Source organism: Pogona vitticeps, chromosome 2 (genome assembly GCF_051106095.1).
Source record: "Pogona vitticeps strain Pit_001003342236 chromosome 2, PviZW2.1, whole genome shotgun sequence".
Lineage (NCBI taxonomy): Eukaryota > Metazoa > Chordata > Lepidosauria > Squamata > Agamidae > Pogona > Pogona vitticeps.
In genome coordinates, this window is record NC_135784.1 from 34,162,289 (window position 1) to 34,188,009 (window position 25,721).

General features: G+C 41.7%; 1 protein-coding gene and 1 long non-coding RNA gene across 8 annotated transcripts in view; one reads left to right on the plus strand and one right to left on the minus strand.

The window, feature by feature from the left end:
* Positions 1-7,102: 7,102 nt before the first annotated feature.
* IL17RE (interleukin 17 receptor E) overlaps positions 7,103-25,721 on the plus strand; it is a 51,801-nt gene continuing 33,182 nt past the window's right edge. Inside the window, exons 1-2 of one of the 6 annotated variants that reach the window (XM_072989259.2) lie at positions 7,103-7,558; positions 18,112-18,269. In XM_072989259.2, the coding sequence (XP_072845360.2) occupies positions 18,153-18,269 (117 nt within the window). In that variant the 5' untranslated portion in view covers positions 7,103-7,558; positions 18,112-18,152. The other 5 variants (XM_072989262.2, XM_078388781.1, XM_072989258.2 and 2 more) reach the window with 5 other exon arrangements.
* On the minus strand, positions 17,262-25,633 carry LOC140704320 (uncharacterized). Of its 2 annotated transcripts, none has more exons than XR_013542780.1 (4): positions 23,728-25,633; positions 19,873-20,012; positions 19,626-19,754; positions 17,262-17,385 (listed from the first exon to the last, which is right to left on the minus strand). It is a non-coding gene; the product is annotated as an uncharacterized LOC140704320 (long non-coding RNA). The 2 variants fall into 2 exon arrangements; XR_012083441.2 differs by lacking the exon at positions 17,262-17,385 and adding an exon at positions 18,722-18,840.

The following is a 25,721-nucleotide window of genomic DNA, read 5'->3' on the forward strand; positions in this document are numbered from 1 at the left end:
CCCGCCCATCTGGCCTATAAGGCCACAAAAGAAAAATAAAAAATAAAGAAGGCAAAATGTGGCATCTTAAAATACTAACTGCTATATTATAATGTGAGCTTTCACAAGTCCACTTTTCAGACTTGCCCATGTAAGCTCACATTAAAGGTGCCACAATGTTTGTGTCATCTATATATTATATTTTTCTTTTGATATGCACACATAGATTAACAAAGCTACCTATTCTAAAACTGCTATATTTAAGGAATGGTTTTCCTAGTTCCACACCCACCTCCAGTGAGTTTCCGTGATCAAGTGGAGATTTGATCCTTCCATTATGCAACACTGACCATTTCAATGAAAGTGAGGGAGGTTAATTGCAAGCAAGTTAGGAATTTATTTAAAAAAATAGATTGGCTTGCACTGTTTTAGCAGAATCTACAATGAGAGAGTAGTATGATATGACTGCTATTTTCTTTTATGTTGTTTCTTACATCAAATAGTTTCCCCACCCACTCCTTTTCAAAAAGATAACTGTTCACCAGCTTCTCCCCACCCACTTTCTGGTTCTGTGATTATATCTGTTAATCAATGCTTACCCTTCTCAGTTCCTAATTGTCTACTATTCCTTTGATAGCTTTGCTTCTCATTTTTTTTCCATGCAGCAAATCATACCTCTTTATTTGGTGCTCTCTTTAACACACCGTGGAGTCTCCCTGTGTAGCCTTATCTTTGCCTTATCCTTTTTTTCTGCTGAGGCTTTGATATGTGGCCATGATTGGTAAATTAAAACAAAAAACACAAAACACAGCAGTGCTTACATTGAAGAGGGAAGGATGTTCTTTGTCCAACTGCTATTAAGTAGTTATAGGTAAAGGTAAAGGTTCCCCTTGGCAATTTTTGTCCAGTCGTGTTCAACTCTAGGGGGCATTGCTCATCCCTGTTTCCAAGCCATAGAGCCAGCGTTTGTCTGAAGACAATCTTCTGTGGTCCCATGGCCAGTGCGACTTAGACACAGAACGCTATTACCTTCCCACTGAGGTGGTCTCTATTTATCTACTCACATTTTTACATGCTTTCAAACTGGTAGGTTGGCGGGAGCTGGGACAAGCGACGGGAGCTCACTCCGTTGCATGGATTCGATCTTACAGCTGAAGATCTACAGACCTTACAGCACAGAGGCTTCTGCGGTTTAACCCACAGCGCCACCATGTCCCAACCCATTAAGTGGCTATAGGGACATACTATGGCTAAATCTGGTCAAAGTGAGGCTTAACTATTTCATTGAGGCTCTTCTATTCCCTCTTCTCCTCTGTAAGTCTTTGTACTTCTGCTGTACAACAATAAGGAAATTTACTAGAAAATTACAGTTGTGCAACACTCTCTACAGCACCAGCCCGCCAGGCCAGTAATCAGGTATGTTATGAGTTGTATTTCAATAACATTTGGAGGATCACAAATTCCTAAACCTGACATGAAGCAACAATCTCATAAATGTAAGACCCACTTGTTGCAGAACTAACTAGACAGCAATCTAATTCAATCACTCACTTTTTTTCCTTTTTCTTTTAAATATGTTATTGAATTAGTCACTCACTTTTTAGAAACATTACTTATTTATTTTAAATATTTATGCCCTCCTTTCTCCTCAAGAGGACTGAGGGTGGCTTAAAGTATTAAAACAAATAATATAAAAAACTGTATTCTCGGAGGCTTTCACAGCTGGGATCGGGTGGTTGTTGTGGGTTTTTCGGGCTTTTTGGCCGTGTTCTGAAGGTTGTTCTTCCTGACGTCTCGCCAGTCTCTGTGGCCATGGGCATCTTCAGAGGACTAGAGCAGGAGTCTACTCCAGTCCTCTGAAGATGCCGGCCACAGAGACTGGCAAAACGTCAGGAAGAACATCCTTCAGAACACGGCCAAAGAGCCCGAAAAACCCACAACAACCAATATAAAAAACTTTTAGGAAACTATAACAGCAGTCCTGTTTAGGGAGAGATGTGGGCTAAGAGACTTGCTCATCATAGGAAGAGGAGTACGTACTTGGAAGTACAAGCTGCTTCCCAACCATACTATCTGCCTTTCAACCTACTCTTCTTAATCTTTCTGAAGTAGAGCATGAGTGAATTAGAGCTTCCCATGAAATTGGAGGATCAACAGAAGGCAAGTTACAGTACACAGAAAATAAATTCCCGGTATACCTCTCCGCAACAGAGCTGACTACTCCCCTGAATGTCCCTGACTACTTTAAAACCATATTTTCTTCATTCACGTTCTGCATATACAAATCCATATCTTGCACACACTAGTGGGGAAGAGTTAAATTTGTGGACTCAGCTGGCTATAAGATGTGGTCAGCAGTGGGCACAGCCTGACAAGCAGGTTACACAAATAGTGGGCAAAGTATCAATGGTCAATAGTCATGAAGGAGATATATGGCGTCCAGTATTAGTGGGTATACATACAGCATATGCCTGTCAGTACTAGATGCTGGGGTACACAAGGAAGGTGCTATCACCCTTCTGTCCTGCTTATTGGTTTCTCATAAACAAATTGGTGGCCACCATATGAACCAAATATTTGATTAGATAGACCTGTGGTCTGATCGAGCAGATTCTTCTTACGGTCACCCTGTTTCTCCAGTTATCTATTTATTTAAATTAAACCTTCAACACAATCCCTTAGTATACATCCTCAAAGAAGAATGGGAGCTCTGTGTGGCCAAATGGAATGAGCAAACAAATTTATGAAGAATGAGGCTATTTTAAATGTTCTACCTCTCATGATGGATATTAATTTATCTCCAGTATCATAGACAGTCTGTTTATCAATAGCAATAGCCGGAGAACATGAGCGGAAGAGTGTTGTTGGCCTGCTTGTGTGTTGAGATTTTGATCTGAATATGTATTAAATATTAATGTTGTATAGTAGAAAGTAAAATGGCTGGTTTTACCTGAGTCATGTACTAAGTCTATTCAGGTGTGTGTACCAAGGTTGAAGACTTGATGTTGTGCAGCTAGAGAAAATGATGTAACCTTATGTAAGTGTAAAATGAAGTAATGTACAGTATTTTGTGATTGCTCCCAAGAATGTATAAAAAGGGGACCTGTTATCTGCTGTTAAGTCAGATCACTTATTTCTGTGCTGTGTATTGTATCATGTTACGTCATGTTGCTAAAGTAATGTCTATGCTCTCTGTGTATTTGTAAATTAAGTTGAATTTTACTCTCTCAGTATTATAGTGTCTTTGCAACCTGGTGTCTCCTAACTCTGCTTATGTCCAATGAGAATACATTAACAAATTCTCAACATTGTGGGCTTCCTAGGAGCCTCTGCTGAAATCCTGTTCCTTAGCATAATATGATGCAACGAGAATGGGCCCATTGAATCAACTGAACGTATGGGAGTCTTGGTTCACCAAGTCCTCACTGATTCAATGGACCTCCTCTAGTATGACTCATTACAATAAACAATAAGATTTCAGTCCTTTCCTTTGACCCAGCACAGCTCCTTTTATGGCCTGTTCTTTGGGATACACAGAAATTATAAAACATCTGCAGTGCTCACCGTTTTGGACTGTCCTTAGAACTACTGCAGCGTGGATGGTGCATGTATCCTACACTTCAAAATTTACCACCCTATCACTGGCTAAAACACCAACAGCTGTCCAGATGTCTGGAATAATGAAAAGAATAATATTCCAGATTTTGGAAAGCTTACTGTTTGGACTACAAATCCCAAACCCCCCAACTGACAGAACTCTCCCCCTCCCCAAAAGAGAAGCATTTCCAGCCTTTGTACGTTGCTATGAAAGGTGTTTAAATGGCAAAGTCTCTGTATGTCTTTGTCGAGATTAAATGTGTGTGATGTCCTGACTCAGGGCTGGCTTTACGAGGAATCAAAACAAGTCAGAGATACATGCCCTCCCACTTGTTCCATTTTTCTTTCTCGGAGGCAGATGGGAAACTGTCCTGCCATTTAATCCTGCAAGACAGCAACCTACCAGCTCTGGGTAAGTGTGTTTAAGATTAACATAGATTTATAACATAGAATAATTGAGTTGGAAGGGACTGATAAGGCCACTGAGTCCAACCCTCTGCTCAACGCAGGAATCCAAATCAAAGCAGATCTGACAGACGGTTGTCCATTTTTATGTTGAATGCCTCCAACAATGGAGTGCCCAACACCTCTTGAGGTACAGTAGTTCCATTGTCATAGTGCCCTTAACAGTTAAGAGGTTTTTTCCTGATCTTCACACATGCCAAAATTATTCCAAATAAACAGCATTAATAGATTGAATTAAAAGAACCCCTCTTGTGGGTGTTTTTAAAAACTTACTTTCTGACCCAAAAATGTGTTTAGCTGTACGTTGGATATTTTTAAAGCCATTTCAAGCATGCTAAACCCCACCACAAAACCAGGAATATCACAACATGTGGCCAAGCTCTAGAACTTTCTTATGTAACACCGAGTTCTTTCTGTGTGCTCAAAACAGATGTGGACAATGCCAACAAGCTTTGAAAAAAAAATATTTTTTTGAGGGAATGTCTTATGGGATACTCCAAGTCACTCCAGTCAATTCTAGAGGCTTCTAAGAGGAGAAAGAGGCTGAGGGAGGAATTTAAAAATAAATTCATTTTTTAAAAAATGATAGTATTCTCAGCTAGCGTTGGAGATGCTTTGGGGGGCACTATGTGCAGCTCACAAGCCTCACTTTGTTCATCTCTGCCTTAATATTAACCTAAAAAAGAAAGCTTGGTGGGGAAGATGTTTGAGAAAGGTTTGCTACTTTTGATACAGAGTGTGGAATTCTTGGAGCAAATGAAAAACAATTCTTTAAATTTTAAATCGAAAATATTGACACTATTAGTTTTTTGTGTTATCAAGGTAGTGTCCATTGGAAATTGCACTAGTATGCCATTGTTACAAAGTTATTTTGCCACAAAAGTCTTGTTCCCCTTCACTCATATCTGCAAGGAAATATATATCTATAAAATCATCACTCTACATCTCAGATATGAGGCCATCCAGTTAAATTGTCCATGGTAGGAGTTTCAGGGCAAATAAGAATAGAAGTATTTCTTTACTTTTTTTTACTTTTGAAGGGTGCCCAAACTAATTCCTGGTTTTTGCCTGTCTCTAACACATTAATCAATCAGACAGAGACAGAGAGATCCGATAGACATTTGTTTATATTCAGCTGAAAGCAAGCAAATAGGTGCAAACTTCACATGCGGAAAACATGCAGAGACGTGCGCCCCCTTATTACAAAGTACACATTTTTGTAAGTTTAACCTGAAAAAAGGGAGACAAAGGGGTGTGGAGAAGGAGGGGAAAAAAGCTAGGCAACCGGCCATAATTCATCCTTCCTGGGTTCCCTGTTAGACACCCAAATCTCTTATCAGTTCAAAGACAAACTCCTCATTAGTCCAGTTACTTACAACCAACGGAATGCAGGAGTCCTCTCTCCTTTATCTGTTCTTGTCTAGTAAACAGAAACTTAATCTTTATGCAGCAAAGCAGTTACAGAAAGCAAGATGGCTACAGTTAGGCTACGATACATATATATTCTATTTGTATTAACTGGACCCCTTCACTTTACTTTTTATATTTTAATTTTATTTATGTATTACTTGATATTAATACTAAGGGGAGCCCCAGGGCTTTGTTTTTAAATCAGGTTAATACATTTTAGTTAATTAACATTACGTAAAGAAGCCTCATGGCACAGTTGTGAAAGTGCAGTACTATAGTCAAAACTCTGCTCACGACTTGTGTTCAATCCCAGTGGATTCTGGTACTGTATCTTACGCAAGGCTGACTCAGCCTTCTGCTCTTCCAAGGTCGGTAAATTAAGTATTCACCTCTGTAACTGGATTCCATAAATTTTTCTGAAGCGGTCTCAAGTTCCAAGGTGACAGGCAGAGGCAGTTGTTTTTATATCAACATTCAATATAACTTTGGGTGTAACACTAACAACAATATATTCAATATAACTTTAGGTATATCACTAACGACTTCAGAGGGTTCAAAGTCCTTGGGCACCTCTTTGCTCATAATATCAACTGGCTTCGAAGCCCAAGTTGTGTTTCATGATGATGGCTGCTGCCATGGGGGTCCAAGATGGGGCGAGTATGTCGGGATGGCTGGAGACCCGAACATTAATGATGACAACAACATGGGCAGAATCCCCAGTTCTGAATCCACTGCTTCAAGCCTTCTCTTTCCTTCTTCCCTCTGTCTTTCCTTGTAGGTAGGGGCTTCCCAATTCTCCTCTCTTTCTCCCCTGTTTTGCTGCTTCTCCCCCTCTCTTTCTCGTCCCTTCCTTGCTCTTTCTTCCCTCCCCAATAAAATGTTTTGGGAGGAGGTTAGTAATTTCTGAATCTTTCTGTTTCTTCAGATGGCTCCCAAAAGCCTTTCCCGGTCCAGAGGTTGTCTTCATTTCTCCATTCCCAACCATCCTATTTTTTTTACCCCACCTTTCTCCTCAAAAGGACCCAAGGCAGCTTACAACAATTAAAAGGCGATATTTAAACGCTAAACACAGGGAGTATACAAATGTGAACAGAAGCATTAAAACAAGCATTATATTAAAAACGGCCAATAAAATAAAGACTAAAAACACATTTAAAAGCAGAGCACAACAGTCCATTTAAAAAACTATTTAATTCCCTTGTCGCCAGCTTTTCCTTTTTCCCTCGTCTCTCCTCCTCTTTCGATCCTTATAACCCTTTTCTTTTTCTTTCTTTTTTTCTTTCTTTCTCTTTCTCTCTCTCTCTCTTTCTTGTTTATTATGCAATAATCCTTTTTATATTTATATTTATCTGTGTATTTTATGTTGTAAGCCGCCTAGAGTGGTCGTAATTGACCAGATAGGGGATATAACTAACTAACTAACTAACTAACTAACTAACTAACTAACTAACTAACTAAATAAATAAATAAATAAATAAATAAATAAAAGTCCTCCCAGGCTTTCCCGCTCGTAGGGTTCCTAGTACCACCACCACCACTTGGTTCTGCAGGGCTTCTGGGCTGCCTGGTCTGAGAGGGCCCTCCGGGGCCAGGTCTCTGAGCCCCACATCGAGGGGGCGGCAGAGAACGGCACGCGGCCCTCGGCTCACTCTTCCCGCTCCTCACTCTCACAACCACCTCACGCGGAAAGGGGCGGGGCAACGCGGAGCCTGCAGGGTGAATCTGCAAACTTCCCAGCGCCTGCTTTAAGGTGCGACGGGATGCTATATAAGCAGCCCAACTTTGCATTTTTAAAATTCAGTTTCTAGATATTCTCATCGACGGTCCTATCTTTGTTCCCTCGCTGCTGATGTCTGGAACCTTTCCTAATCAGCCGAGAAGGCGCCAACAGGATTAGGGCATCCATGGTTTCCGAAGGCTCCCCCGCCCCCCCCGCCCGGTTGTTGCCCTCCTGAACGTTTTGAGCGCTTCCCGAGGAATGAAGAGAAAGAGAGAATGTCCTGCAGTCTTCCTTTTCTGAAAGGGAAAAAAAGAGAGGAAAATCAGAGCACTGAGAAAGAAACAGGACGGGGAGAGGAGGAAGAGTAAAAGGAGAAAGAACCGCTGGGTAAGTATTTTCTCATTTACAAACGGGCTGCTCCGGGTGCTAATCCATAGCGGTTTTTATTTGCATTTTAACCTCTTTCCTTTGGGCTCTTCACTGAGAACCACCAGTCTTTCCATTTTTACCAGAACTACAGGGATGGGTTATATGCACAGATCAGCCCTACAGCTGGAAAGGAGGAAACCGGGTTATTGGTTATTCTTCTTAAAATACTTGAAAAGGTGGGCCACCAGGATCTCCTGCTTCATGTACCAAAATGACTTCACTGGCGTTGGTTATGCTGCAGCTTGATGTGAGGGGATGAAGGTGCCCTTTGCTCTTTATCTAATCTATCTATCTATCTATCTATCTATCTATCTATCTATCTATCTATCTATCTATCTATCTATCTATCTATCTATCTATCTATCTATCTATCTATCTATCTATCTATCTATCTATCTATCTATCTATCTATCTATCTATCTATCTATCTATCTATCTATCTATCTATCTATCTATCTATCTATCTATCTATCTATCTATCTATCTATCTATCTATCTATCTATCTATCTATCTATCTATCTATCTATCTATCTATCTATCTATCTATCTATCTATCTATCTATCTATCTATCTATCTATCTATCTATCTATCTATCTATCTATCTATCTATCTATCTATCTATCTATCTATCTATCTATCTATCTATCTATCTATCTATCTATCTATCTATCTATCTATCTATCTATCTATCTATCTATCTATCTATCTATCTATCTATCTATCTATCTATCTATCTATCTATCTATCTATCTATCTATCTATCTATCTATCTATCTATCTATCTATCTATCTATCTATCTATCTATCTATCTATCTATCTATCTATCTATCTATCTATCTATCTATCTATCTATCTATCTATCTATCTATCTATCTATCTATCTATCTATCTATCTATCTATCTATCTATCTATCTATCTATCTATCTATCTATCTATCTATCTATCTATCTATCTATCTATCTATCTATCTATCTATCTATCTATCTATCTATCTATCTATCTATCTATCTATCTATCTATCTATCTATCTATCTATCTATCTATCTATCTATCTATCTATCTATCTATCTATCTATCTATCTATCTATCTATCTATCTATCTATCTATCTATCTATCTATCTATCTATCTATCTATCTATCTATCTATCTATCTATCTATCTATCTATCTATCTATCTATCTATCTATCTATCTATCTATCTATCTATCTATCTATCTATCTATCTATCTATCTATCTATCTATCTATCTATCTATCTATCTATCTATCTATCTATCTATCTATCTATCTATCTATCTATCTATCTATCTATCTATCTATCTATCTATCTATCTATCTATCTATCTATCTATCTATCTATCTATCTATCTATCTATCTATCTATCTATCTATCTATCTATCTATCTATCTATCTATCTATCTATCTATCTATCTATCTATCTATCTATCTATCTATCTATCTATCTATCTATCTATCTATCTATCTATCTATCTATCTATCTATCTATCTATCTATCTATCTATCTATCTATCTATCTATGGCAGCAAAACATCCTGCTGAAAGGTTTTCTAGAAATGGATCCAAGGAGGTTCACACCAGGCAGGATTCCGCTGCCTAACCAATACATAAGACAATGCTCTACGACGTCGCTTCATTGTATGGGTGTATCGTATTGAAGGTCCTGACTTTATACTGTATAGTAAATATAAATTGTATTGGCACCACAAAACGAGATACACAAAACAGCTGCAGTGTTGGACAAAAAAGAGGGAACCAGGGAACTACAGACTGATCAGCCTTACATTAATCCTAGAGAAAAGGCAAATGCGATTTTAGGATGCATCAACAAAAGTATAGTCTCCAAATCCTGTGAGGTACTAGTCCCCCTCCTTTCAGTCCTCTGTTCATCTAGAGTACTGTGTCCAGTTCTGGACACCACTCTTTAAGAAGAATGGCAGCAAACCGGAGCATGTTCAGAGGAGGGCAACAAGGATGATCAGGGAACTGGAAACCAAGTCCAATGAGGAAGGACTGAAGGAAATGGACATGTTTAGCCTTGAGAAAAGAAGACTGGGAAGATACAATAACACTTTTCAAATACTTGAAATGTCATTCTACAGAGGAGGGGCAGGAGCTGTTCTCGATCATCCCAGAGTGCAAGACATATAATAGACTCAAGCTACAGGAAGCCAGATTTTGGTTGAATTTCAGGAAAAAGTAGTACGACTTATTATCATATGTGGTGGTCATGTAGAGTAGCGAAACAGTATTGGAAAAGAGTACATGCTGTGCTGCAACAAATATTGTTTTGTAAGGTTCCACTAACCCCAGAACTGTTTTTATTGAGTATGACACTTGATAACATAGATAAGGCAAAGAAGTACTGTATATAGTTATATACATAGTCACTGCAGCTAGAATTCTTTATGCCAAAAAATGGAAAAGTCCGATGGTACCGAAACAAGATCTTATAGAGAAGATCCGGGAAACAGCAGAAATGGACATTTTATCAGGAGTGATGAAGGACTGTCCTCTACAAAAGGCAACTGAAAGATGGGACTTATTCTACAAATGGTTTGAGTCATTAGACATCGCTTGAAGAACATGCATTAGAATGAGAACTTAAATCTGGAAGGCAGAAAATAGCAAAAAGAGCAATTTGGAATGTTGATATGGCAATATGTATAGAATTGATATTAGTATGTAATTGTTCCTCCTCTTCCTTTTAACCTCAATCCCTTTTTCCTTCCTGTTACCCTTTGTTAAAAATAAAAAAAAAAATTAAAAAAGGGAAAAGGTAGTATGACAGTGGAATCAACTACCTCGGGAGGTGATGAGCACTTCAAGGCATTCAAGATAAAATTGGATAACCATCTGTAAGATCTGCTTTGATTTGGATTCCTGCTTTGAGCAGAGTGTTGGATTCGATGGCCTTAGAGGCCCCATTCCAACTCAGTTATTCAATAATTTTATGAAAATATTTTTACCTTGCCTTTCTCCTTAAGAAGGGCCCCAAGGCAGCTTACATTTTTAAAGGAGAGGAGGTGTTCAATTTGCTGATATCCCAAAGTACTTCACTTATTTGCCACTTCACAACATTGGAAGGAGCCAGTCCAAATAGGGTATCTTGAACTCTGATCTGGATGTCAGGATCACACTAAATGACATATCACACCTCCACCCAACCCCAAGCAACTCTGTTAGCTCACATCAGCCCACTCTAAGACAGCTAGTATAGATGTGTCCTTAGTTAGGAGTGATGTAGGTTTAGGTAATTTTGGAGAATAGCATACAGAACATGTGACAGAGCCACAAATACTGAAATCCCTGCTTTGAATTTTGTGTTGGCTGTGAACTCACTAGGTGCCTTAGGCAAGCTGCTACCTCACACTCAGTTCCCCTAGTTGCAACATGGGGATAATGACATTGACCTACTTAAAGCTACTGGGTTTTTGTAAGAATTAGCAGCAAGATAATATATGTGAAGCATTCTGAGCCCTGCCAAGCATTATGTAATGTAATGTTGACTAACATAGAGGACTAGGTGATATGGACATATCTCAAACCATTGTCTACTTCAGCTGGCAGAAGATTATTTAGGCAAACAGCTGCTACCTGTTCCTTTTCAGTAAGCCTTCTCCATGTAAAATATGTGTGGTATCACTACATGGCATCCTTTCTGTAGGAAGTACAATGTTTGAAAACAGTTTTAATTCAACCGCCAGGTGCTATCAATCTAAATTTTAATTGATTCAGCTTTGGAATCATGTATCAACTGAGCTGTGGTTTATTATTTGAATGGTTTAAATGAAAAAAATATTGGTTTTTGGATATTCTCATCACCCTGCATCTAATTTTAACCTTTCAAGAGTACATTGAACCCCACAGATGGACAAATGTTTCCACAACATGAAGGATTTGCCAGATTCAATTTTAGTTCTTAATTTGAGAATGGCCCCTTGCTCCAGGGCTTGGAAAACTACCCAATGGAAAACTAGTCCGTGGGGTTAGACCAGATGACTCTCAGGATTCCCTCCAACTATAATTCTGTGATTTTACCCTAGGGTCAAAGCTTTGGAGTACAACTGCGAGAGGCCCCCAAACAGTATGGGCACTGGCCATGCTGTCTGTAGGATGCTAGGAACTTTAAAGTCTTCTGAAACTCTATCCAGGGATGGGGAATGTGTGGCCCTCCAGATATGGCTGAACTGCAGGATAGCCCAGTGAATTGCTGGATAGGTCATTGGTTTAAGTATCTGGTTGTGAAGCAGAGGGTGGGAGTTCCATTCTCTGTTGTGACTCCTTGACAGAGGCTGGGCTCAATGATCCATATTCCACTCTCATCATACCCTTCTGGCTCTGGAGTTCAAAGTATACTTGCCATCATCTCTCACAGTTGGCTATGCTGTCTAGATCTGATGAGAGTTGAAGAACGTCTGGTGGACTACACATTCCCTATCACTGCCCTACTCTAATGAATGATAAATGGCTATGGATGAAATGTTAAATCAAAGACCCAGTACAAGCATTCGTTGTGACTGGCACCTAACATGCTCTAATGATCATATCGTATCTGTTTTTTTTCCCCACTGAGGCTCACCCACCCCATTCAACTCACTGGATAGGCATGTTGTTGTTGTTTAGTGATTAAGTCATGTCCAACTCTTCGTGACCCCATGGACCAGAGCACGCCAGGCTCTCCTGTCTTCCACTGCTTCCTGGAGTTGGGTCAAATTCATCTATACTATCCAGAACTTCATTATTGAAATTGTATGGGTGGCAAGTGGTGAGGTAGTAATACAGTAAATAAATAATATGACTACAGGTTTGTTGTCAAGGACCACTAACATTACCTTTGTATAAGCATTCTAAACAGTAGTAGTGGGATACATATTTAAGTGAGGGTTCTAATAAAGAAATCTTACATCCAACCTCCACTGAATGCCCCCCCCCCAATGCAGGCAGCTTTAATCATCCATATCAACAGACTTGTTCTAGCAGGGTTTTTTTCATCCCTCTTCACCCAGTGTGGGTCTTTTTAAAGCTTGATGGTTCTCAATTGCTATATCAGGTTCAAGGTCTCTGAAAATATTCTGCACCATAACCATCACAACAGTATATTATTACTAGAAGAAAAAACATTTGCACATCAGCTGCTGTGTTTATAATCCACCTGTGGAGCAGATGGCGTTATCATGGATCTTAATGGGAAAGTCACCTTTAGACCTGAGAATTCACAGGTGTACTGGGACACTGTACTATGGTAAGAGATGATGACCAGTGTCTTCCTTTTAGTCCCAGTTAGAGTCAGACTCACTGACTGAGGATGTGATTAGACAGCAAGAAAGGTGCATGTCTGTTCACAGCAGAAAAAGGTGGCTTTAAGGGGGATTGCTGCCAGGAGCAATCTTCATTGAAGTGACCCTTTCTGTCTGTTGGGGAATTGCTCCAGCCCGGTCTCCAGAAGTAGTCTTCCTACTGCTGGACCAAAAAGATCCATTTTGGACATGGAGTGGAATTGGACTGAAGCGCTATTGCCCAGACATCATGTTATCACTGGGCAAGGGCTCATAAGCCGTCCAAAATGTGAGTCATATGCCCATGGGATCATACCTTCAATGGTATTAGCAGATTATTCAGTGGATCTACTCTGTAACTAAGAGGAGCACCAGGATACTGGCCAGTGAGACTTTTAGGGTATGGATTCTCTACTTTGAGAAATTAAACTCTGAGAATCGAGACTGTTTTTGGACTGAACAATATTTACACAGGGCTTGCTCACCACAGCGAGGCTGTCTGGTTCCCGAAGCCTGTGGACTCCTACGCTTTGCTGGGAGTATTTCTGCCCTTAAGAAACAACTGTTGCTTCCACGTGATGCTACGCTGAGAGAGCAAAGAAGCCCAAGCACAGGTGTGGCCAAGGCGGGCCTGGCTGGCTGGCTCCTGAGAGGGATGAGACTAGTGCTTTCTTCCGTCTCCTCCTCCTCCTCCTCCTTCCTCCTCTTCCTCCTCCTCCTCCTTTGCACGTGCTTCTTTTACCACACTGGCTTTCAAGCTGGCGTGTGAAACGTTCTTATTACCTGTCGAGTCAGCCTTACAGGAAACCTCAGCTAAACCAGGTCACCCAGAGCATGTCCCAGTTTCTTCTCCACTTGAGTTTTATAGCAAGACTTTTTCGTTGGTGGAGAAGGTGTGCGTATGTGTGTGTGTGTGTGGGGGGAGAAACACGGTCAGACGCTGTCTGGAGGAGACATGAATGAGGCAGGGGAATTCAATGTGCCTGGGAACCAGAAGGTGTAGGTAAGTTTAAACTTAGCTGGAAAAATATCGCAAATACTAGACAGAGCACACATTAATAAATCAGGACCTTCTTGCTGGATCTCTGAGTCTTCTGCAGTAGCTCTTCAAGGATTTCTGAGTCCAATATATTCGTGAAGGGTTTCACGGCCGGGATCTAATAGTTGTGGGTTTTTCGGGCTCTTTGGCCGTGTTCTGAAAGTTGTTCTTCCTGACATTTCGCCAGTCTCTGCGGCCATGGGCATCTTCAGAGGACTGGAGTAGGAACTCTGTCCATGCTCTGTTGGTGTTTGTTGGATAGTATTACTAAGATATCTGAGTCCCTTTATTTAACAGGAGCAGAATCACTCATTTTTGTTTACTTTTGGCCACTGTTGGTTTGTTAAAAAAAAAGTGGTGGCGGTGGCAATTTATTCAGCTTTTTTGATTTGATTTATGAACTTAAAATTTGTTTAAAGAAAAAAAATGTGTTTCTTGTGCCTGACTATATTTGGACCTAAAGGGTCCAGTAATAAAAAAATACAAAAGTAGATTGCACAAACCTGAAGCTCAGCTGCTTCTATTTAGAGTGGCTAGACTTAAAACAGAGATGTTCAGATTTGTGTTTCCTCTTTTCCCTCTTGTTTGAGGTTTAACTTTGGCACCCTTTAATACCACCTGATTATTGGTATACTGTACCCCTAAAACCAAGACTCAGATGTCCTAATAGTGTGTTTTTTTTTCCAACCGATTGCAATGTATACAATTTTTACTATAGGAAAGGTGAACCAAGCTGCACCTTCCCCCAGACAGTCCATTTTGGGACGTCATGCCCTGAGTAGAGGGGTGGGGGTGGGGGGGTGAGAGCTAGCATTAGAAGACAAGTAGTACATTATTACCATTGGCACTGAAATCTTAAAAGCTGGCTAGGATGTCTTGGGAGTGTCTCTAGAATGGTATGTACTATCACCAGCAGCCAAGAAAAGGATGAACTCCCTAACAATCCATGGGAAGAATCTGTTCGATAGGAGCTTTCTACTGCTAAGATAAGCATAACAAGGGGGTTTAGCTGGGGCATCAACATATCATTTTCTGTGTGTCCCTTGATGCTGTTGTTCTCAGTGCAAACCTTATAGCAGGAGTGGAGTGAAGTCTGGCAGGGACAGGCAAGAAGGTAGGATCTCCTGTTAGATCAGCAAAAACAAAAAAAAATAAAAAGAATAAAGAAGACAAAAAAACGGTAAGAAGTTATTCTCAATAAATGAGCAGTGGTTCCCGTTAAGAGGCTCAAATCAAGAATGCATGAAGAGAAATAGTATTTATGTGAAAAGATGTACACGTTGAGGTTCATTTCTGCAGCTGATGTGTGCTGAGCATGTGCTTCCAGGGGCAAATGTTTCCTCAGTTCTGTGTCTGACTTCTAGAGCTGCAGCTTTGCACCGGGCTCCTGCACACTAAACCTTGAGATTCTGTGAAAAACCAAATTAGATTCCGTATGTTGAAACTCTTGATGAAGGACAGCAGGAAGGACAACAGATGGTGAGGTAAGATTAGGGTTGAGAGGGAAAGGGAGGAACTGGGAAGTAGTATTTTAGTCAGAGCAGCCTGGGAAGGTTTGGAATTTTTGGAGAGAAAGTGGCACATTCAAAACTTTCAGCACTCTCTATTTTCTTCCTGTTTCCTTTGTCTATTTTTTTTTTTAAATCTCCTTCTTCCACACTACTTTGGTAGGAGCCTTTCCCTTTCTTTCTCCTTCCATTCCCCTTGGTTGGATAACTCAGTGGTTTAGATATCCCGCTCTAGAGCCAGGGATTAGGTATTCAGTTTCCCATTGCGCCTCTTGTAAGTACAGCCAGCCTATGTGACCTTGGGCAAGCTACAGAGTCCCAAGATATCCCCAAACTAAGGGGATGGGAAACTACATCTGAGTACTCTAGGAAACCCTGAAAAGGGTCACCATAAGTTAGAATTTACTTGATAGATTATTATTATTATTATTATTATTATTATTATTATTATTATTATTATTATCATCATCATCATCATCATCATCATCATCATCATCATCATCATCATCATCATCATCATCATCATCATCATCATCCTTTTTCAGAGCTTGGATAAGGTTGTTTTGTGTTTAAAAATTCCTCAGCCAGCATGGCCTGTAATTGTCCAAAAACCTAACTTTTCCTAAGCTCTGCATTTTCCTAGGCTTAGTTAGATCCTGCATCTTCCCAGACTTTCCAGGCCAGATGCTCTCCAAATGTGGAGGACTAAATTTTTCATCATCTACACTCAGCCAGCATGGTTAATGCAGCTTTGTTTTCTTTCATCTCCACTGCCTGAACAACCAGACACACCCTTCTTCCTTTTGTAGGCTTTGTAGCACGTAGCTGTTAGGAAAATGGAACTCTTTCTCACCTGCCTAAGCAGTAGTACATAAATGTTCTCCCTTCTCTTGGCTTTCACTTCTCCTCATTAGAATGGGCAAACCTGGTCTGCGTTTATAGCTTACTGTAGAAATGTGACTGGCACAGGTTCCACAGTGTTCACAGCCCACAAAATAAAGTGCAAAATTTGGGGCTGATATTTCTGCTCTGTGTCCTCAGTTCTCTTGGAGCAGTTCTATCAGCCAAAGTATTATTCCTATTTTACAGGTGGGATCCTGGTAGAAGTAAACAGCCATTTGCAATGGATTTGTATTTGGAAATCAAGGATAGCTGCAATAGGTTCAGTGATGAGGGTGACCTATAAATACAAGGAATCTTTTAATTTATTATCCTGCAGAGATGCCATAAAGCAGATCCATAGAGCTGAATACAGTGGTGCCTCGCTTAGCGATGTTAATTCGTTCTGAAAAAAATCGCTGCTAAGTGATTTCATTGGTAAGTGAAACGCGGTTTCCCATTGAAATGCATTGAAAACCGTATAATATGTTCCAATAGGAACGAATTGCCTCCTTAAGCGAAAATTGCCATAGGAAACATCGCTAATCGAAACGCGGTTCCCCAATTGAAATGCATTGAAACCTATTCAGTGCATCTCAATGGGGGAAAAATACACCAACAAATCAAAGAAGAGTCAGAATAAAGTCAAATTTGGTTAACAAAGGGTTTATTAAGTGCACTTTATGATTTCAAACATTTTGAACAGTAAACTTTAACTTTATAAATAACAGGAAAACATTTAAAAAACAGCAAACATGAGGCTGTTTAAACCATCGTTAAGTGAAACAGGGGACCCAAAATGTAATTGCTATGCGAAGCATGGTCCCAACCATCGCTAAGCGAAAATCGCCCATAGGGACCATCGCTAAATGAGGCGCAAAAACAATCCGAAAAAGTCATCGCTAAGCGATTTCATCGCTAAATGGAGAGCCTGTTAAGCGAGGCACCACTGTATCTTATTTACTAGAAGGGACAATCCAGACAGCACACCCATAGGGTAATTCTGAAGCGAGCTATCTCTGGCAGTATCTATCCATTGTTTCTTCGGCCTCAATTCCTTGCAGGAAAAAAGGAAAAATAGTTACCTATTCTGCAAGGCTGTAGAAAGAGATTGCCAACGTATTGCTTCAGAACAAAAAGTGTTGTAAGATGGGCTCTACCTCTGAAGAGCATGGGTGAACAGAATTCAGCTTTAGGGGATCTGTTTGCTTTTGACTAGAAGCCAAAGCTTTATCAACCAGAGTCTGTAACAAAGATATATGCTTTATAGTTTTAAAAAAATTCCGAGCCCAGAAATTTTGAATGGGGAATTCACAGTCATGGATAAAAATTTCACACCTGAATGCTCAGAACCGTCTTCATAGATCTTCCAGGGAATCCAGGTCTACTTTTCTGCTCAATTCTGCCTTATCTGTTCTGAAAGAATGTGTCCTGGGGGGGGGGTTTGTTGCAAAGGTACTGACTGCCCTTTAGACCCTTACTCAAAACTAGAAATGATTAATCCAGGCTGGGTTGCACACTCGCAGAGGGAAGACAGAGAATCCCGAAGGGAAATGACAGCTGAAATAGTCAGATAATGCTCCTCTGGTGGTCCCAGGTACCAGCAGAAACAGCAGCTGCAGCAGTAGCAAGCCAAGGAATGCAGCCAAGCAAGAGCGGTGAGGTTGAGGCAGGGCAAGGCTGAGCAGCGCACTGAGACACAGGGGTGGAGACTTGCCTTGAGGCTGCCTGCCTAGCCTAAGTTATGTGGAAAGGTTCTGACTGTTTAACTGTTTAACAACAGCCATGTTCCCGCGGCCCAGCTGAGCTCCAGCGCGGCACCCCATGGGGAGCCCCACGCCAAGCGCCCTCCTGCTCCCCACTGCTTTTCTGCTGAGCCTTCTGCCTGCTGCACCTCGGAGTCACCTGCCGCTCGCCCACCTGCAAGTCTTCACCAACTTTGTAAGGAGCTTTGGTTTACTTGGGCAAAGATTTGGTAATGTGAGGTGGAGGGTGGTGGTGCGGGAAAGGGATGGTCCACCCCACCGTGCAATAGAGGGTTTTAAAATTGTGGATATTTTCTTATAACTAGAGTATAAGATCATTTATGATTGCTCGAAGGGAGGGAGGGTGGGCATGTGGGTGCTAAGCATGGGGTTGAATGGTCGTGGAAACATGTACTCTTCAGCATGCTTCTTTCTTGCAGAGTTTGGAACTTTTACTTTATTGGACTACGGCTCCCAGAGCCCCCTAGTCAGCATGGCCGTGGCTTATGCTGGCTCTGCATGGGAGTTGTAGTCCAGAAAATGAGCCATTCCAAAATCTGATCTCTCGTGCTTTGTGAAGCAGGAGAAGTGCAGCAAGCTTTCTGAGTTCCATGCAGCTTCTTATTTCAGGTGTCCAAGATGTCTCCTCTCCTATGTCCGGGACACCCCTTGGTCTGGGAGTGGGTTTGCCCTGCTTGCTTCCAATCTGGCTCTGACACGCGGTTGTGTGATGTCGTGACCAACAGAGTCATTCAGATTGCTGAAAGCTGTGCATGGGAAAAGAGGTGGTGTGCTGAGCAATTTCAAGCATTCCATTACTAGTCCATGAGCAATGCTGGCATTATGACACGGCTGCGGTTCCCCAGGAAAGCAATCATGGAGCTGAGATTGGACTGGAGCCTTATAGCATGGGTGGGATGAGAAGAATCTGATGCAAGGGTAGAGAAGGTGTGGTCCAACAGATATCGTGGGATGACAGTTCCTATCATCCCTGGTAAGCGATAACCAGTGGCAGGGGCTGCAGAAAAATGCTGTCCAGCAGCACACAGAGGCTACACTCGCTTCTCGTCCTTGAACTATGACCAGTAGCCAAGTGATTTCTATTTGTCCTAATTTTAGGCTGCTGAAACAAAGAAAGGTGGGCTGGGGTATATAAACAAGTGCAGAATATGATACAGAAGGACTGTAAGCTCCATTCAGCGGGCACAGTATTCATCTCCAGGTTGCCATATAGGAACAACTCCTCAGGTGCAGGGCAAAATGCAAGCTATTCAGGGCCAGCAAAATCAAGTTGGGGCAGAGGGTTATCAGTTCTCAGACCACAGATATGTGCATCTTGTTTGTCTCCTTCGCTGGTGCATAGCGTATTAGCATGTTTGAGGAAAGGACCTGAACCCTTTGCTCATTCTTTTTAGCATTGTTTGTGCATGTGCGGTTTTTGTTGTTGTTGTTGTTGTTGTTGTTGTTTTTGCTATTTAAGATATGGATATTTTTACACAGGCATGTTCCAACTCAGTTGGAAGGAGGTAGGTCCAGGAAAATTACTACGTACCTTATCCTTCAGCACATGATTTCACCCATGTCATGTGTTGTTGTGTGCTGCATCAAAGTGTAAAATCGATTTATTGTGTGTCGTGGCAGGAAGGTGGAAGTTAAGCTTCCTATATTTGTTGTGTGTCATCTGTGGACAGAAGTGTGAGGAGGTATTTTTACTGTTCATTCCTCCCCCCCCCCCCCAGTTGTGCCCCATAGAACTGGAGAGTCCTGCCCTCTTGTCTTTAAAACAAAAACAACCTTACCTTTATGAAGCGTTTCCTTGGTTCTTGTTTACAGGGTCAGCACTGCCCCCCGACTCGGTTCTTTCTTCCTTTCCATGACCATAAGCTCTCTGAACTTTGGAGCCTCTAACTTTTAGAGGAAGGCCTGAGGCTCGCACGCCCTGTACAAATACACAAAAATGGGCAAGACATTTAACAACTGGAAGTTTTCTCATTAGGGCCAACTTTTACTGAGAAACATTCCTTTGTTGCCACCCATTTCTGATGCTATAAACAGAAATTTAAACAGAGTTCTATGCCTTTATAGCACAGAAACTCCTTTTGTATAGGAACTGGCAATGCTACTTTTTCCTCTTGTCTGCAATCACTTCTTGGTGATGATCCTGTATTCTGCAACTTGATGGGTTCTAGATAATGTTGAGCTATAACTCCCATCACCCCTAGCCAGCTTGAAGGGCAGGAGTTTGGGGAAGATGTCATAAAGTTTATATCCAGTTTTCACCATTGCTCCCTATGAAGCTGCAATTAAGATTATAAACTGACCGGTCAGCAATTGTAGTTGCGTTGCTGCTGCCTTGGCGCCAAGACAGTAAACCTCCCTTATTCTTTTAGTGTGGCAGTGGCACATGCAAGCTCCTCTCATGAATGTTGTTTATTTATCCTGCCTAGAATTTTTGTTTTTACTTTAGGCAGTACTCTTCCAAGGTAAATGATTTCATGACTGACAAAACCCTGACGTGCAGACGTTTTCAAGTGTCAACATTTCCATCCCAGGAAAAGCTGACATGTGGATTTTCTGCCTGTTGTGCCCTTGTTGAAAACAAGGAACAGTGACAGGAAGATGAAAGCTGTGTCCTATACAAATCGGCTAAATTAATTGTCTAATTGCTGGAAAGATGCCCACTGGGTTGCACTGGAAAGGGTTACTTTGCAGGGAGCAATCTCTCTTAAAGCGACCCTTCCATTCCAAATTTATTTCAGCCTGGCCCTCTGAAGTAATAACCTTACAGCTGGACCAAAAACTCTCCATCTTGAGCACATTTAGTCCAGTCGTGTCTGTCTCTAGGGGGCAGTGCTCGTCCCTGTCTCCAAGCCGTAGAGCCAGTGTTTGTCCGTAGACAGTTTCCGTGGTCACGTGGACAACGCGACTAGACACAAAATATTTTTACCTTCCCACTGTGGTGGTACCTGTTTATCTACTCGCATTTTTTGCTTGCTTTCAAACTGCTAGGTTGGCAGGAGCTGGGACAAGCGACTCACTCTGTCCCATGGATAAGATCTTATGAGGGCTGGTCTTCTGACCTTGTAGCACAGCGGCCACTCCCCCTCCATAAATTAGTCTGATGCTAAAGCTGTCCAAGTTGTTGGCCATCATCACTACATGATATTTGTCAGTAAAATATGCAGTCCATAAAGAGGCACTTTCTCTTACCTCTCTCAAACCCCTGACTCTACAGGTGGCCATAGATATTTATATTCTAATACAAGGAGGGAGAAAAAGGGAGATAAATTTTCTCTGTCCATGTTCTCTGTATCACAGTTACTCTGGGTTAAGATATCTGCTCACATACTTTTGCGCATGCACTTTTCCCTCATGTTTTCCTTCAGCTACCTTTTATTTGCTGACTGTCATCATCATCATCATAGAACTGCAGAGCTGGAAGGGACTCTATAGATTACTGGGTCCAATCCTTGTCAGGGAGGCACAATGGGGAATCAGACTCCCCAATTCTGCAGTCAGATATCTGAACCACTGAGCTATCCAGATGTTTCCCCAGCAGAGCCTTTAATAATCTGCATGAGAGGCATTTCCCAGTGCATCATGGGATCGCCAGGAAATTGATTGCACTGGACTACCCCACAAGCCGTCCAAAAGGTACAGTGGACCCTTGACTTACAGATGGCTTGACTTACAGACTTTTTGAGTTACAGACTTCTCTGGCCGCAAAAATGTAGGTTTGACTTGCAGCCTGAGAATTGACTTACAGACCAGAAAAAAACCAAAATGGAACAAAAACGGCCTGTTACGGGATGCACTGTAGGTCAATGGAGACTTGATTTACAGACTTTTTGACTTGAGAACCGCCTTCCAATACGGATTAAATTCTCAAGTCAAGACCCCACTGTAATCTATTTCCCTCTGATCACATCCTCAGCCTCTATATTAGTACCCTATATACTAACTGGATCTATAGAATTTACACAGATGTCCATTAAGAAATCCTATTCAATATTAGTAGCTGTGTCATAATTGTGACAAACAATTTAGCCCAGCATTTTTGCTCCTTGGCAACAATTGGTTATTCCAGATTCACAACCTTTATGTTTTTTTAATGTATTCATGCAAATAAGTGAGAACATAAGAACCATGATGTATCTAATCCAGCTTTCTGGACCCACAGTGATGTACTAGATGCCTCTAGGAAGCCCAGAAGCAGAATATTGGTGCAATCAGGCCCCTCTGCTCATGGTTTTCAAAAACTGGTATTAAAAAGCATATTGCCCCTGATGGTGGGAGTATTATATCAGCCTCACATTTAAAAGCCACCAGTTGCCTTGCCCTCCATAAATTAGGTAAAGGTAAAGGTTCCCCTTGACATTTAGTCCAGTCGTGTCTGTCTCTAGGGGGCAGTGCTCGTCCCTGTCTCCAAGCCGTAGAGCCAGTGTTTGTCCGTAGACAGTTTCCGTGGTCACGTGGACAACGCGACTAGACACAAAATATTTTTACCTTCCCACTGTGGTGGTACCTGTTTATCTACTCGCATTTTTTGCTTGCTTTCAAACTGCTAGGTTGGCAGGAGCTGGGACAAGCGACTCACTCTGTCCCATGGATAAGATCTTATGAGGGCTGGTCTTCTGACCTTGTAGCACAGCGGCCACTCCCCCTCCATAAATTAGTCTGATGCTAAAGCTGTCCAAGTTGTTGGCCATCATCACTACATGATATTTGTCAGTAAAATATGCAGTCCATAAAGAGGCACTTTCTCTTACCTCTCTCAAACCCCTGACTCTACAGGTGGCCATAGATATTTATATTCTAATACAAGGAGGGAGAAAAAGGGAGATAAATTTTCTCTGTCCATGTTCTCTGTATCACAGTTACTCTGGGTTAAGATATCTGCTCACATACTTTTGCGCATGCACTTTTCCCTCATGTTTTCCTTCAGCTACCTTTTATTTGCTGACTGTCATCATCATCATCATAGAACTGCAGAGCTGGAAGGGACTCTATAGATTACTGGGTCCAATCCTTGTCAGGGAGGCACAATGGGGAATCAGACTCCCCAATTCTGCAGTCAGATATCTGAACCACTGAGCTATCCAGATGTTTCCCCAGCAGAGCCTTTAATAATCTGCATGAGAGGCATGAATTGAAGATGAGACATTTTTTACCATCAATGTCTTCATGCCATTGAAGGCTGTATTTGTTTTCCTACCCCTCGTGTAGCTTTTATTCATTTCCTCCTTCATGAGACCAATTTTATACCACTTTTTGCTTGAAGAGGTTCCCAGAATGGCTTACACACAATTACATAAACAAACTAGACAGTCCCCACCCTCAGGCTTACTGTCTAAATAGAAGTTGACACAAAAGGAAAAAGTGTTGAGGCGAGAAGAGGAAAATCAACATGCTGTGCCCTTTTAAAATGGCCTTGCTTTCCATCTCTCCCCCCCATCTCACAGTCTGATAGTCTGGCTGCTGCTACAGTTGAGGAAAATGAAAAAGCAGAGATGAGGAGAACCGAAAAGCCTTAGCAGAGATTATGGTGTGGCACAGCTTGCTCTGCTGCAGCCTTGTGCATTTTGGTTGGGAGGCAATGGTCAGAAAAGCCAACTGGAGTTGGTCTCCCAGCAGAGATGATGGAATGGTTTTACCTCCTTTCCCTTAATCTCCTGCAGACTGAGAGAGCAGCTCCCTCAAAACGGTCTCCTCTGGAGTGAGCCGTTTCTTCTTTGCAGTTACTAAAGGCTTGTATTTCAGGTAGTGCATCTCAGAGTTTAAACTCATTTCAGTGATAACACATTGCCCACAAGCTTTTCAGTGATTTGTTATTATTGCCCAAGATGTTACTCAATCAAAGGTGTGGCTCTGTGTGTGTGTGTGTACACACGATAAGAACAGAGGTCGCTTTCGTGCGCACAGAGAAAACCACATTTGTGGGCACAGCATGCACATACAGCCAAAGCCTCCCTCAGAGAGAGAACACAACAGGAGCTGAAGGACGCTTGTCAATTGCCACTTTCCTGAGATAAGAATCATTTGCAGGTGACTGGGTAGAGAAGTGTTACTCAGCTTGGGTTTTTCTCCCCCGCCTCAACTTTTCATTTAGGCCACACATAATTAGTGTTCTGTAGACAAGAAGGCTGCTGTCTTTGGTGCACCTCTGTTTGTTTAGGGTTAAGTTAAAGTAGGGGTTGGGCAAAGTGCCACCATCCAGATGCTCCCACGGGACTACAATTTCCATTATCCGTAGTCACTGATGAAGGTTGCAGTCTAGTGAAATCTGGCAGTCCTAATTTAGTCCAATCCTGTCCTGAATTAATGCCAGATAAGTCTGGGATGAAATAGAAGCAAACTGTGAAGATGCCAGGGAGGGTTATTTCAAGCCACTTTGCTGCCCCACACCTCCCTCCCATGTCCCATGTGCAAAGCGAACTGGACTGGCTGTCAAGCCATAATGTCAATGCTAAGGAAGGAATACACATTCCCCACTGCACTAGAGAGCAAGAGACAACTGTGGGGTTGAGTAGCTTTGTCTGTTCCTCACCTGTCACGAGGTGTTGTCTGAGGAGGCTGGCTCAATCTGCCTAATTCCAGGCTTGGAAGCTGGCAGCTTCAGGATTTTTACAGACACATAGTTATGTTTAAAAATCCTGTTCCTCATCCCTTTCTGGTTGTTAGCATTTCACCGGCACTGGGTAGCAATAGGATGGGTGCATGAAAAGCAGGCCAGGGTTCCTGCGAATTCAATACTTGTGTGGCAGAGGGAATTTCAGCAGGAGTAGCTTGCATGACAATCCATAACCTGCTAATGTTCACTCTTCTGCACAAATGTTCAGGAGCCCTGTCCCCCTTTCCATGGGGCCTGCACAGATTTCAGCACAAATGAATGTAAAGAATGTCCAGTAGGGTCCAGATCAAGGCTGGCATGGTTGAATGTATGCCCCTAAAAAGCTTCCAAGCAAGATAATAAGGCAAAAGACTTCTCCTCATTGCTTGATCCTTCAGCACATGGTGTTTACTCAGTGTTGAATTGATTAGATACAAGAGAAGGCAGGACTTTGCATTTTTTTATATTTGTGGAGAACAGGGTGTTTTAGTAGGTGTGGCTTTCATGACAAACTGCAGCTGTCAAAATTACCTCTTTCACCCATCTACTGAAGAGACAGGAGCCCTGTCCTTTTGTGCCTGGTGACCTTAATTCAATGGTATTTTGCCTCTAGCTATGGTTGCCTAGTACAGGTACCATTAGAGCCATGTTTTTCTTGCAGTAAATTCTTCATGAAATACTATAATAGAATTATATGGGAGTGGAAAAGAACATTCTTTACTTCTTGAAGTCTTTGGACCGGGGGGGGGGGGGGGGAAGCTAGCAAAACACTTGTGCAATTTGTACCTCCTCATATTGAGCCCGGCTCAGTTTGACTGTTTACTTTGAGCGTACTTCCTGTTCTGCAGCTTTAGAGTGAATAAGGGAGGTTACTGAGTTTCCACATTTCCCCAGTAGCATTATTCCATATGTCTGAAGAAGTGGACATGAGCCATGAAACCTCACATTAAAAATAATAGTCTTCAAGGTGCTACATGATTTGTTGTTGTTGTTGTTGTTTCTTTTTCCACCCTCTACCTTTGGATTTCCCCAGTAACT